The sequence below is a fragment of the Rattus norvegicus genome, chromosome 6, assembly GCF_021556685.1.
Source record: "Rattus norvegicus strain SHRSP/BbbUtx chromosome 6, alternate assembly SHRSP_T2T, whole genome shotgun sequence".
Lineage (NCBI taxonomy): Eukaryota > Metazoa > Chordata > Mammalia > Rodentia > Muridae > Rattus > Rattus norvegicus.
The window spans coordinates 78,763,109-78,776,873 of record NC_141539.1 but is presented as its reverse complement, the minus strand read 5'-3'; the positions used below and the strand labels follow the sequence as shown (position 1 = coordinate 78,776,873).

The following is a 13,765-nucleotide window of genomic DNA, read 5'->3' as shown; positions in this document are numbered from 1 at the left end:
AAAGATTTTTTTTTTTAAAGATTTATTTATTTTATTTATATGAGTACACTGTAGCTGTCCTCAGACACACCAGAAGAGGGCACCAGGTCCCATTACAGATGGTTGTGAGCCACCATGTGGTTGCTGGGATTTGAACTCAGGACCTCTGGAAGAGCAGTCAGTGCTTTTAACCTCTGAGCCATCTCTCCAGCCCACAAAGATGTTTTAATATAGAAAAAAAATCACCTCATTACACATAAAGATTAAGAATAAAAGCCTGACACCTGAAACTCTAAAGTGCTTTTAGAGTTTAAAAACATACTTTTCTATGATTATATTTAAAACCCTATGAAATTTATGTATAAACGCTTAATCAATTATACATGTGTTACTTTTTAGCCTAATTTTTGAGACTATCACTTGTCTCTTAAAATTCATTTTGTAAAAGGTAACTTCCTAGAACACTTTCAATGGGTTGTGTGTCCTCCTCCTCCCCAAGATTAGGTCTCTCTGTGTAGACCTAGCTGTCCTGGAACTCATTTTGTAGAGCATGCTGACCTCAAACTCAGAGACTTCCCTCTGCCTCTGCCAGGAGTAAAGGTGTAAAAGCTTCCATGCCCAGCTCAGTGGGTTATTTTTAACCTAAATACTTCATTTCTTCTCCCTCTACAGTCACCACTGGCACAGGTACACTGTTTTGTAGTGCTTCTGAACCGTACAGAGGAATAGGGTTAAATTGGAAGGTTGATTTCTGCCATCCTTTTTAAATACCAAGATAGCCTCCAACATAAATCTTCCTGCCTCTGCTTCCCAAGTGTTAAAATTATAGATACATACAACCACACCTGGCTTAGGATTATTCCTAAGAGTAATTGGTAAATTGTAAAAAGTAACAAGCTAAATGCTCATTAGTTAATGAAAAGTGTAAACAGATGAATGTCCTCCATCCGTATAGAGAAAAGACTGTGTCTGGCTGGTCTTTTGAAACCTCAGAGCCCACCCCAGTAATAAACCTCCTCTCACAAGGGTGTACCACCTAATCCTTTTCTGCAGGCCAAGGACTAGACATGCAAATACATGAACCTGTGGGCCATTCTCATTCAAACCACTACAGGCAATCTTGTAAATTGTATGTTTTGAAATGGTGATTTTCTTTTATATAAAAAGATTTATTTACTCATTAACTTTTTTGAAACTGGATCTTTCTACATAGCCCTGGCTATCCTGGAACTCACTATATAGACCAGGCTACCCTTGAATTTAGGAAGATCTGCCACTCTCTTCCTCCCAAGTGCTGAGATTAAAGACATGATGTTCGTAACATATAAATTGTTGTTTTCTATTTTTTATACTGGGAACTAAATCCAGGTTCTAGCAGGTTTTAGGCTCTTACTGTCTGAACAAACAAGTTAACTATGTAAATAAGTATCCACTTTTCCCTATCTTTGTGTTTTTGGCAGAGTTTCATGTAGCCATCGCTGCCTGGAACTCCTGCTTCAACTTTGCCAAGTGCTAGAATTACAGGCGTACAGCAACACAACTGACTTTCTTATATTTTGTTTTGTTTTTCTTTTTTTCTTTTTTTTCCGGAGCTGGGGACGGAACCCAGGGCCTTGTGCTTGCTAGGCAAGTGCTCTACCACTGAGCTAAATCCCCAACCCCGACTTTCTTATATTTTAAATGTTGTTGTTGTTGTTGTTGTTGTTGTTGTTGTTGTTGTTGTTGTTGTTGTCATGTGACTGTGGGAGGGGAGTAGAGTTTGTCCTCTCCGCCCTCCTTTACATGGATTCTGGGGCTTGGACTCTGCTCATTGTGCTTCCACAGCAAGCACACACACCCAGCCATCTTGCCAGCTCCATTTTTTTTTTCACTTATCTCACCTTTTCCCTATTTCCTCAATGAATAAAAATATGAGTTTGCAAAACTTTACTTTGGATGTAGAAACAACAGTGATAGCATATATGTTTCATTGTCTGCGAGGCTTGCTGTTTACCCTGAGTAGCCTGATACTCCCTGTGAGGCCCAGGCTGACTTCAAACTCAAAGGCCTCAGCCTCTGGTGTACTGGAATTGCAGGGCATCACCACTACACCCAGTGTAAGTGATAGCCTTCCCCTGAAGTTCATATAAATTTAGTTTAAATTTGAACAACGTAATAGAATAAACTGTATCTGAAGTACAACTGCTTCTTTCCTTGGTGTTTGTCTCCCTCTCTCTTCCTATTCTGGGCCAGTATCAGCAGGTACCCAGCCCCCTGACCATCGAGAGTGGCTTCTCTGCACCAGTCACGCTCTCACCTCCACTGTAGCAAGCACGCTTTCTAACTGTCGTCCTTCTCTAAACCTTTCCTTCACAGAGCTGCCTCAGCAGTTAAGAGGACTAGTTGCTGTTGTTCCCAGCAGCCACCTGGTGCCTTACTACCACCGGCAACTCCAGTTTCAAGGGATCCAACCCACTTTTTTGGCCTCCACAGGCACCAAGAACATATATTATTTACCCATATACATGCAGGCAAACACACATACATGTAAAATAAATAAATGTAAGCCCCTCATTCTTCTTCATTGCTCCTGGGTTTAACTCTGCCTTTTTCCTCACCCATATCTTGGATCACTCTCCTTACTTACACTTTCTCGAGATTTTTAGCTCATTCCTTTTCCTTTCAGGGAAGAAGGAAGGGAAGATTTTGATACCAGTGCTGACAGCAAAGAAATAGAGCGGAAAGATCTGGATCCTGATGTGGTTACTGAAGATGAAGACGACCTGGGATCACATAAAAGGAGCAGAAGAGGTATCTGTCAGCTCGCTTGGAGCAGGATTGTTTCTGTTTCTCGGCTAGGGCTTGATTCAGCTTTATTCAAGTCAACCTTGAACTCATGGTGTAGCCAGGACTGACCTTGGACCCGACTCTCCTGCCTTTACGTCCGAGTGATGGGATTATAGGTAGATGCCACCATGTCTCCCTGTGTGGTATCTGGTGTAAAGACAGTGGCTGATGCAGGAAACATTGCTATATTATGGGATTGTTTTGCTTTGCTATTTCATCAAGACAGGGCCTAGCTACATAACCCAGACTTGCCTGGAACTTCAGACTTGAAGTCCTCCTAAGTAAAGGATTATAGACAAGTGATTCCACAGCGGACATAGTACATGTATGAAAGTTCTTTTTTCACCAGCCATTAAGGAAGAAAGACAATATTCTTTTTCATGGGTCCTTTTCATGTTTTCCGTCCCCCCTTCTTTCCTAGTTCCAGTGTATTTGAAACAAGAATTCATATAGTATAGCCTGGACTTGAACACTGAATTTGCTATATAGTCAAGTATGGCCATAAAGTCCCAATCTTCCTGCCTCTTCCTCCCAAGTGCTAGGACTATAGATCCCTAGATCCCCACTATGCCTAACATATCAGTGTCTCTGGGGGCGGGGGACATGCAGTTTGAGACAGAGTCTCAATTTGTAGCCCTGGTAGGCTTGGAACTAACTGTATAGACTAGGCCTTACTTGCCTCTGCCTCCTAAGTAACTTCAAATTTTAGTTAGCAAGTCTTTTTTATTTTATGAGCATTGGTGTTTTGCCTGTGTGCATGTCTGTGTGAGAGTGCCAGTTCCCCTGGAACTGGAGTGGCTATGAATGAACTCCATGTGGTTGCTAGGAATTGAAGCTAGGTCTTCTGGAAGAGCAGTCAGTGCTCTTAACTGCTGAGCCATCTCTCCAGCCCCTAGCAAGTTTTACTGAGTTTGTTTTTACTAGTGTTTACTCTGTTGTATTAAAGCAATGTGCAGGCCTACACTCAAAGATCTCTCATCGTACCTTTACACAACTTGTTCCCTGAATGCCAGAGAGGAGATCTGATTGTCCTGTTCTTAGGATACCAATCCTACTCTGTTAAGGCCCCAGTTTCAAATGTAGTCACAGTAAAATGCAGTTGAGGTCATCCACAGTAAATCATGGTTAGCTTTGTGTCTCATATTTATCTTTTTTGTTGTTTGATTTTTATTTTATGAGGCAGGGTTTCTCTGTGTAGCCCTCCCTGTCTCTGGAACTCACTTGGTAGAACAGAGGTGCAGAGACTCGCCTGCTTCTGTCTCCCAAGTGCTGGGATTAAAGGTTGCACCATCACTGCCTGGTGGGCCTTATATCTCTTTAGTGACAATTGAACTTATAATAAGGCTGGTTATGATGACAGAAACCATAAAGAGCTAAAGGCAGGTGAATCTCTGTGGGCTTCAGGGCATCCGAGTTCACTACATAATGGAACCCTGTCTCAAACGATAACAATAAAAAAAAAAAGAAATAAAATAAACAAATAAAATAACAGTAATGATACCTCTTAACAGGAAAAGCAGGACAAACTGCAGTTAAACAATGTATAAAGCAAGAAGAGATGAACTACTGTATAAAGCAGGAGCCTCTGACTGCTGATGCAGAAGAAGCTTTGAGACAGGAGCACCAGCGGAAAGAGAAAGAACTCCTAGACAAGATCCAGAGTGCCATCGCCTGTACTAACATCTTCCCTCTCGGACGAGACCGCTTGTACAGGCGGTACTGGGTCTTCCCTTCTATCCCTGGTCTGTTTATAGAGGAGGATTACTCGGGTCTTACTGAAGACATGCTGTTGCCTAGGCCTTCATCATTCCACAGTAATGCACAGCCTCACAGTCCTCGGGTATCTATTAAAACTGAAGAGTCCTTCATGTCTGAATCTACCTCCAGCCTCGACCAGGGTCCATTCGATGATTCTCTGCTGCTGCCAAAACCAGTGCATAAGCCAAATCGGTGGTGCTTTTACAGTTCCTGTGAACAGCTAGACCAGCTCATTGAAGCTCTCAACTCCAGAGGACACAGAGAAAGTGCCTTAAAAGAGACCTTGCTTCAGGAGAAGAGCAGAATATGTGCACAGCTCGCACACTTTTCTGAAGAGAAATTCCACTTTTCAGGTAAATATTTGTTCTGGTTTTCTTGTCTTTTTGTTTTGTTTTTTTTTTTAAAGATTTATTTATTTGTTATATGTAAGTACACTGTAGCTGTCTTCAGACGCACCAGAAGAGGGCATCAGATCTCATTACAGATGGTTGTGAGCCACCATGTGGTTGCTGGGATTTGAACTCAGGACCTCTGGAAGAGCAGCCAGTGCTTGCTCTTAACCACTGAGCCATCTCCCCAGCCCCTGTTCTGTTTTTTGAGTCAGTGTCTCTCTATATTCCTGGATGTCCTGGAATTGATTGTAGAACACGCTGGCCTTGAACTCACAGAGATCTATCTGCCTCTGCCTCCTGAGTGGTGGGATTAAAGAGATATACCACCATTCCTGGATTAAACCTATTTCAAGTTATTACACATATATTAAAATATGTTAGCTTTCGTTCTGACATGTTCTTAGTTTTCAAATTAGACAGTCATCATATATCTCTTCATACAGACAGGGTTCTCAACATGCCTCTGTGGTGTTTGTGTGAGCAGTCTTCTCATTCCTTGACAGTGGACTGACTCCTTGTGTTACTCAGCTTTGTATTGTGACAAAGTACCTGCTCAGAACAACTCGAGAGTAAACAACAGGAGGCTGGGGTTGGCTGGGTGCGTGAGCAGGCACCACAGTGCTCGGTTAGAAACAGAAGGGCTGCCTCCGCTGGCTTCCCACCCTTCCTCCTTTTATTCTACATGGGCTCCAATCTGCTTAGATGGTGCCACCATTTTGAGGTGGTTCTTACACCCTCTGCTACTGGCTACTGTCATACATATCATTAAAGTCTAGAGACTCCCTCACAGACAGTCCAGGGTATCCTTTACTATGCCTCAGTGCCCAAGACCTGGCAGTTTTGAAGATACTGCAGTGAGTGGAGTGAGTGCAGTAATGTTTTGACTGAGTCCGAGATGCATGAATGGTCTCTGGAGGTTGAGTGGCTGCCAGGGCAGATCAGGTTGCAATACTTCCTGTGGGAGGCTGACTCACTGATGGCAGATAGGGGAAAGAAAAGCATCTCATGGTGTGAGTTTCAGCAATGAGAATCTTGGAGAGCATTTGGGGCATGTTATGGTCACACTGTATATATTTTCCTTTGTGTTTGTTTCTTTTTATTTATTATACTCTCTTATAATACACCCTGACCATAGTTTCCCCTCCCTCCACTCCTCTCTCTTTCTCGCCTACCCCAGATCCATTTCTCCTCAGTTTCCCTTCATAGGGGTATCAACCAAACACAGTGTAACAAGTTGCAATATAAGACTCAGCACAAATCTTCCTATCAAGGCTGTCTGAGACAATCCAGTAGGAGGAAAAGGGCCCCAAGAGCAGACAAAAGAGTCAAGTCTTCATGATTGTTGCTTCAGTCTTCGTGAGCCCCTATGAACCCTGTCTGCTTGATTCTTGGGCCATGTTCTCCTGGTGTCCTCAACCCCTCTGGTTCCTGTAATCCTTCTTCCTTCCTTCCTCAGGGTTACCCAGACTCTACATAATGTCTGCTGTGTGTCTCTGCAGCCACTCCCATCTGCCAGAGGAAACCTTTTTTTTTTTTTTTTTAGACAAGGTTTCTCTGTGTGAAGTTCTGGCTGTCCTGGAACTTGCTGGCTTTGAACTCATAAAGATTGCCCCTACCTCTCCCAAGTGCTAAGATTAAAGACACTGATTGACCTTTGGATTGGGCTATGCACTGATCTGTGACTATAGCAGAATATCATTAGGAATCATTTCATTGACTTAAGGGAGGTGCAGACATGTTTGATTCTACCCTAGGTCTCTGTGTCATCTAGCTCCCAGTTTCTGGCTATCCAGACATCAGGCATGGATTCCTCCTGGGGTGGGCCTTAAGTTTAGACCATTTTTGTATATTTTCAACAGATTAGATACTCACCAATTGAAAGTATACAATTCAGTATATTCACAAATGGACAATCACCCCCACAGTAGCTCTTAAAAGATTTTTGTTGCTTCAAACAAGAATCTTTGTGAGCCTGGGAATTAGCTCAGCAAGCTTAAAGTGCTTGCCTTATAAGCCTTAAGACCTGGGGTCAGTCCCCCCAACCTACTGAGGTGTCTGAGGTGGTGTGAATCCATAAGGCCACTCCTGCAGTGAGATGTGGGGGTGGAGACAGGACTGTCAGGTGGAAGTTTGCACATACAGTGCAGTGGGGGAACACACATACATGTCTCTTAACTTTGGACAACCACAAACTTTCAGTGTCTGCTAAGGTTTCTCTTGGTATTCCTTTCTCTAGGTTTTCTTTTGGGGGAGGGGTGGTTTAGCTTGGTTTCGATTGTTCTAATCTTGGTTTTTCCAGATAGGTTCTATGAATGGAATCATATCATATTTTATGGCTAGCATCATAAGAATCATGCTTTGAATGTTCTCAAAACTGTATTACTTTTTGTAGCCAAATCTTCTATTTTGTACATATACTACATTTTATTTATCCACTTATGGATAGATGTTTGATTTATTTCCACTTTTTGACTTATAGAAAATGCTGCTGTTGATATTAACATACACGTTTTTGGGTCAGTAGTTTCCATTTGTTAAGTATATACCTAGGGGTAAAATTAATTTGTATTATAATAACTTTAATACTCCAGGAACTGCTAGTTTGTTTCCCAAAGCAGCTGCATATCTATTTTCCCACCATGGTGCGTGAAGGTTGTAGTTTCTTTACTTCCTTGTAAATTCTAACTTTCTGTATCAGCCATCCTAAGAAGTGTGAAGTCTCGCTGGAGAGGATCCACTGGTATACCTTCCTTAAAGAAATGCCCATGCAAAGCTTTTGCCCATTTTGTAAATGGATTATTTGTGTTCTTATGGAATTGTAAGAGTTCTTTATATGTTCTGGACACAAGACTGTGATGATTAGTTTTACATCACCTTGACACAAGCTAAAGTCATCTGGAAAGAAAGACTCTTAATTGAGAAAATGCTTCCATGGAATTAGTCTATAAGAAGCAGGGCTTCTTGATTGATGATTGATGTGGGGCTGGCCTGGGCGGGCAGTGCCATGCCTGGGCAGTGCCATGCCTGGGCAGTGCCATGCCTGGGCAGTGCCATGCCTGGGCAGTGCCATGCCTGGGCAGGTGGTCATGGAGGGCATAAGAGCAGGTGAAGCAAATCACAAGGAGCGAGCCAACAAGCCGTTTGTACTTCAGATCCTGCCTTCGGGTTCCCTCCCTGAATTCCTGCCCTGACTTCCTTCAGTGATGGACTATGGCTTGAGAGTTGTAAGCTAAAATAAACCCCTTCCTTCCCAAGCTGCTGTTGGCCATGGTGTCTTATCACAACAACAGAAACCCTAAGACAAAGGCCTTTACCATATTTACAATGATAGCTATTGAGGATTTACTCAAAATCATGTCATGTTTTAATGTTTGTAACTATTGAGATTGTGGTTGTTTCATCTAAATTATCTCAAAATTATGTTATTTTTATGGAGAAAATCTTAATAAAGATACTTGATGGTCGTTTCAGACAAACCTCAGGCTGATAGCAAGCCCGTTTCTTCTCGGGGACGATCTGCTGCATGTGACACATCACAGATGTCTGCGGAGAGGCAGCTTGAGCTGCGACTCAGAGACTTTCTCTTGGATATCGAAGACAGGATCTATCAAGGGACACTAGGAGCCATCAAGGTTTGTCCCTCGTGTTTGCTTATACCTTAGTTGTCATATGTAAATGTTTCTAAACGTTTTCTATTTTCATCTTCCCTAGCTAACCCCTGCCTTCTCTTCTTAGTCTTGGTTGGTTGTCCCCCACTAATAGGACCCAAACATCCTCCTAGACAACTAATCTAGTGCAGGGCATCTCCAGCTGTTGGTTTCTTTAAGACATGGTCTTACACTGGCTCTGGTTGCCTGGAGCTTCCTGTCGTGGTGATGGGATCACAGGCGTGCACCAGCATGTACTATTCAAGCCTTCACCACCACTGTCATCTCTACTGTGGCCACCCAAGATCATTTCTAAAGGAGCTGGAGATGCTGGCTTCTCTTCCAAAGGTCCCAGCTTCAGTTAGTGACAGCTCACAGCCTTCTGTCACTCCAGTCCCAAGCTGACACTGTCTTCTGGCCACCATGGGAATCAGACACTTAAGTGGTACATAGACTTATATGCAGATAAAACACTCATACACGTAAAATTTAATTTAAAACTTATTAACAGCTGTTTATACCTGGGCATGGCAGCACAATGCTTCTGATCCCAGCACTCAGGAGCTTGATGCAGGGGATCTCTGGGAGTTTGAGGGAAGCCTAGGCTACTAAGTGAGCCCTAGGACAAGCTCGAGCTACATGAAGAGAGCCTGTTTCCACAACAAAACAAAAATTTGACTATAAAGTAGTGCATAATGGCTCACACACTTGTAATCCCAGCACTCTAGAGGTGGAAGCAGAAGGATCACCCTGAGGTCAAGACCAGCTTGGGTTACATAGTAAGACAGGCAGGCAGGCAGGCAGGCAGGCAGGCAGACAGACAGACAGACACACACACACACACACACACACACACACACACACACACACACACACAAATATGGGGTTTTTTTTTTCTTTTCTTTTTTTCGGAGCTGGGGACCAAACCCAGGGCCTTGCGCTTGCTAGGCAAGCACTCTACCACTGAGCCAAATCCCCAACCCTCAATATGGTTTTAAAAACAGACTGAAATACTAAAGCTTTTCATGTAAAGTTTTTCATCTACATATTATATAAATACTTTATTATATTTTTGTGTTTTGGACCTGGAGTGGATTCCCTATATAACCCTGGCTTGCCTTGCCTGCCAGTCCTTCTGCCTCAGCCTCCTGGTACAGTAACCTTTTTTTTTTTTAATTTAATTATTTTATGTATGTGAGTACCCTGTTGCTGTCTTCAGACACACCAGAAGAAGGCATCAGATCCCATTACAGATAGTTGCGAGACACCATGTGGTTGCTGGGAATTGAACTCAGGACCTCTGGAAGAGCAGTCAGCACTCTTAACCTCTGAGCCATCTCCCCAGCCCCTGTTCTGTTTTTTGAGTCAGTGTCTCTCTATATTCCTGGATGTCCTGGAATTGATTGTAGAACACGCTGGCCTTGAACTCACAGAGATCTGACTGCCTCTGCCTCCTGAGTGGTGGGATTAAAGGGATATACCACCATTCCTGGATTAAACCTAGTTCAAGTTATTACATCTCTCCAGCCCCACAGTAACCTTTTTTTATGCTTTTTTGATTCCTCTATTCTAGAATGTGCATGAACCAATCTTACTTAAAAGCACATGTCCCTTAGGAGTAACATTCCCATATTTCAGGGTTAGTAAATCTGAGTTTCATTACAGGTTACAGATCGACAGGTCTGGAGGTCAGCCCTGGAGAATGGCCGATACGAGCTGTTAAGTGAGGAAAGCAAGGAAAACGGAGTGAGCAAAGCTGTGAACGACGATGTGGAGGAGATGGAGATTGAACAAGCAAGGGTCATAGTAAGAGACAGGTAAGTGGCTTCTGAAATGGTCATCCATCCTGGCTTAGTGTTTGGCTTCTTCTGTTTGGATTAGTGTGTTTAAGTTCATTCTATTACATTATTTGGGGACAGTGTACGTGTGTGTGGAAAACAGAAGTCAGTGTCTTTCATCCTTCACTAAGGCTCTTCTGAGCTTGGAGTTTCGAATTCAGCCAGGCTAGCTGGCCAGGGGGCTGCAGGCGCCTGCCTGTCTCACACTGACATGCCTGCCTGCCTTTTGCTCTGTGTGCTGAACGTCTGAACTGTGGGCCTGCCATGTGTCTGCAAACCCAGTCTTCCTGTGTGGAGACAGAAATGGGTGCAGAAACCTCCAGGCCAGCCTGCCTGGAGTACCCAGCAGGGCAGAAAGCAAGAGGGATCCTGTCTCAGCACTGTGGAAGAAGAGAAGTGACTATCAAAAGTTATTCCTGACTTTTACATGTGTGCTGTGGTACATGAGAACCCACATTCACACAACATACACAAACTCACTCACAAATAAATGAGTAAATTCTGAGGAGGGCTAGCAGATGACTCAGTTATGGAACACTTGCCTCAGGTAGATCATTTCAACTGGTACAAACTTCCAAACAGTTTGTCCTCTAGAGGAGAACGCTGGGAAGACATGAAACTGTAATATATAGGAATCCTTGTCCTGGGAGAATATGGATGACAGTGAAGCATGTGCTAGAGAGCCAGAATGGGGGGTGCACACCAGGCATCCCCAAACTTGGAGAAAGAGGGGAGGACTATGAATTCAAGACCAATCTAGATCTAGCTATATAGAAGACTCTACAGTGAGCTCGGGTTGTTTAAAAAAAGAAAAGGTACTGTAAGAAGGTTTGTATAGGGAAGATGGTGTGAAAGCACTTCATAAAGGATAGTTTTACACTGGAGATAGAAGTCTGGAGGCTGACATCTAGGAAGGGGGAGGGAGGAGGAAGATTCTTACTCCATAGGCTTTAAGGTCTGTCACCCTCACTTGTGAAACTTTCCCCAGAAGCCTTCCCTTTTCTACCTTCCCTCCTTGACTAGGTGCCTTCTGTCCTCCATTCACTCGTGATAGCTCTTTGAGATTGGGAAACTCTGTAACAGCCATGTCAATAAACCTTTGAGGTTTGGTGGATAAGACACTTGCCATGCAAGTGGGGACCTGAATTAGCATTCCCAGAAATCACAAAGTGGGACACATTCCATGTCTTCACTGGCCAGATGGGAAGCAGAGACAGAATCTGCGAGACCAGGCTAGCACTAGCAACCTGGCATTTGCAATGGTGAGCAACAAGAGAAACAGACTGTCTCAAGGCGGAAGACAGCAACTGACACCTGAGGCTGTGTCATAAACGTACATCCATGCACACGAACACACACAAACTTTGGAAGAATGAGTGGGTCCAAGTTTCACTAAATTGTGATTCTCAGTATCATAAACTATTTTTATTTTAATTATAGACTTTTGGGGCTTAAAACAGAAACTCCAAGTACCGTCTCAACTAGTACCAGTACACCACAGTCAGTGAGCAATGTGGTTCATTATCTGGCTACAGCCCTCTTTCAGATAGAACAGGGCATTGAACGGCGTTTCCTCAAAGCTCCACTTGGTGAGTATCTTCGTATTTGAAAATACTAGTTGGATTTTAAATAATGTGAAATTTTCTCCTGCTGGGACTTGTGGACTGACATAATGAACTTGATAGGCTAAAATTGTTTTTGTTTTTTAAAAGATGAACTTTTCGGAGTTGGGGATTTAGCTCAGTGGTAGAGCGCTTGCCTAGCAAGCACAAGGCCCTGGGTTGGTCCCCAGCTCCGAAAAAAAGAAAAAAGAAAAAAAAAAAAAAGATGAACTTTTCAGGTAAGATGTATTTTAAATAATATGTAAAGTACTGCTTCCTGGCTGACTTGAAAAACATGTTGTAGTGGGTGTTTCATAACCTATTTCTTTTTGTGTGATGTTTCAAAAAAAATTGTCAGAATATATTACTATCCATACTTCAAATAATATAAATTAGGTAAAACGGTTTTTTTGTTTTTAGTAACTTAAATTTTGTTAGTGATTTAAATCTCCATTTGAAGATTTGGTTTAAAAATATTAAGAAACATTAAGTTAGAAATAGAAAGTGTTGGGATATAGATGAAGACATGTTCTACTATTTGTGTTGTGGATATGTGATGCTGGGGACTACCCAGGATCCCATGCCTGCTAGACAAACTCTATCACTGAGCTACAATTTGTGGCTAGAATGAAAGAAATAATACTATTGTTTAGACAGTTTATACAATTATTAGGCTTTTTAGGGCCAACCCAAGAACCATTAAGTCTTTTTCAAAATTCAAATCAATTTTAACGTTATCCTTGTTTCTAATTCCATGTTTTCTTCTTCAGATTTTAAGTTGATTCATCATGTTAGCTAGATGTGGAAGCACATGCCTTTAATCCTAGCCCTAGAGAGGCAGATAGGTGGGTCTGCCGAGTTTAAGGCTAGCCTGGTCTACATAGCCAGTTCCAGGCCAGTTAGGACTACATACATAGTAAGACCCTGTTTTTAATTTAAAAAAAAAAAAGTTTATTTCACTGGGGTTATAAAGAAGATAAAAACCATACTTTTCTGGTCTCATTGGAAAGAGTAACTTGAATGCTAAATTTCTTAAATAATGATGTTAATTGATGTGAGGACTAATAAAAATGAAGTGTCAACTAGAGAGATGGCTCATTGGTTAAGAGCACTTATGTTCATTAAAAGGACCCAGGTTTAGTTTGCAGCACCAACACAGCAGCTCACAATTTCCCGTAACTCCAGATCCAGTGGAGCCAGCATCCTCTCCTGGCCTCTGGACAGCAGGCAGGAGTGCATGGGATACGCATCATACATGCAGAGAGCACTCATACACATAGAATAGAAATAAAGCAAAGATGTAACTAACTGCTATAGACGAGTGATTCTCAACCTTCCTAATGTTGCTACCCTTAATTCAGTTCTTCGTGCTGTTGTGACCACAGCCATAAAATGATCTTTGTTGCTACTTCATAACTATAATTTTGCTACTGTAGTGAATTGTAATAAAAATATCTTTGATGGTCTTAGGCAACACTTGTAAAAGGGTAGTTCAGCCCTCATAAGGGTTGTGACCCACAGGTTGAGAACCACTGCTATCGACAGTATCATTGAATTTTGGAATGTAAAAATATATTCATATAATGTACTTAGATTGAAGAATTTATATCTAATATCCCATTGTTATAAACCTATTCATGTTTTCATAAGTTGGTATTATTATAACTTAAATCATATCACATTGAAGGCAACAGTCATAGGTCTCTCTCTTATCTGTCTAATGG

General features: G+C 42.3%; 1 protein-coding gene across 6 annotated transcripts in view; it reads left to right on the top strand.

The window, feature by feature from the left end:
* Baz1a (bromodomain adjacent to zinc finger domain, 1A) overlaps window positions 1–13,765 on the top strand; it is a 93,176-nt gene that overhangs the window by 65,304 nt on the left and 14,107 nt on the right. For all 6 annotated transcript variants that reach the window (XM_087553199.1, XM_087553198.1, XM_087553197.1 and 3 more), the window contains 5 exon segments: window positions 2,645–2,769; window positions 4,317–4,916; window positions 8,427–8,587; window positions 10,268–10,419; window positions 11,881–12,029. In XM_087553199.1, coding sequence (XP_087409325.1) covers window positions 2,645–2,769; window positions 4,317–4,916; window positions 8,427–8,587; window positions 10,268–10,419; window positions 11,881–12,029 — 1,187 coding nt within the window.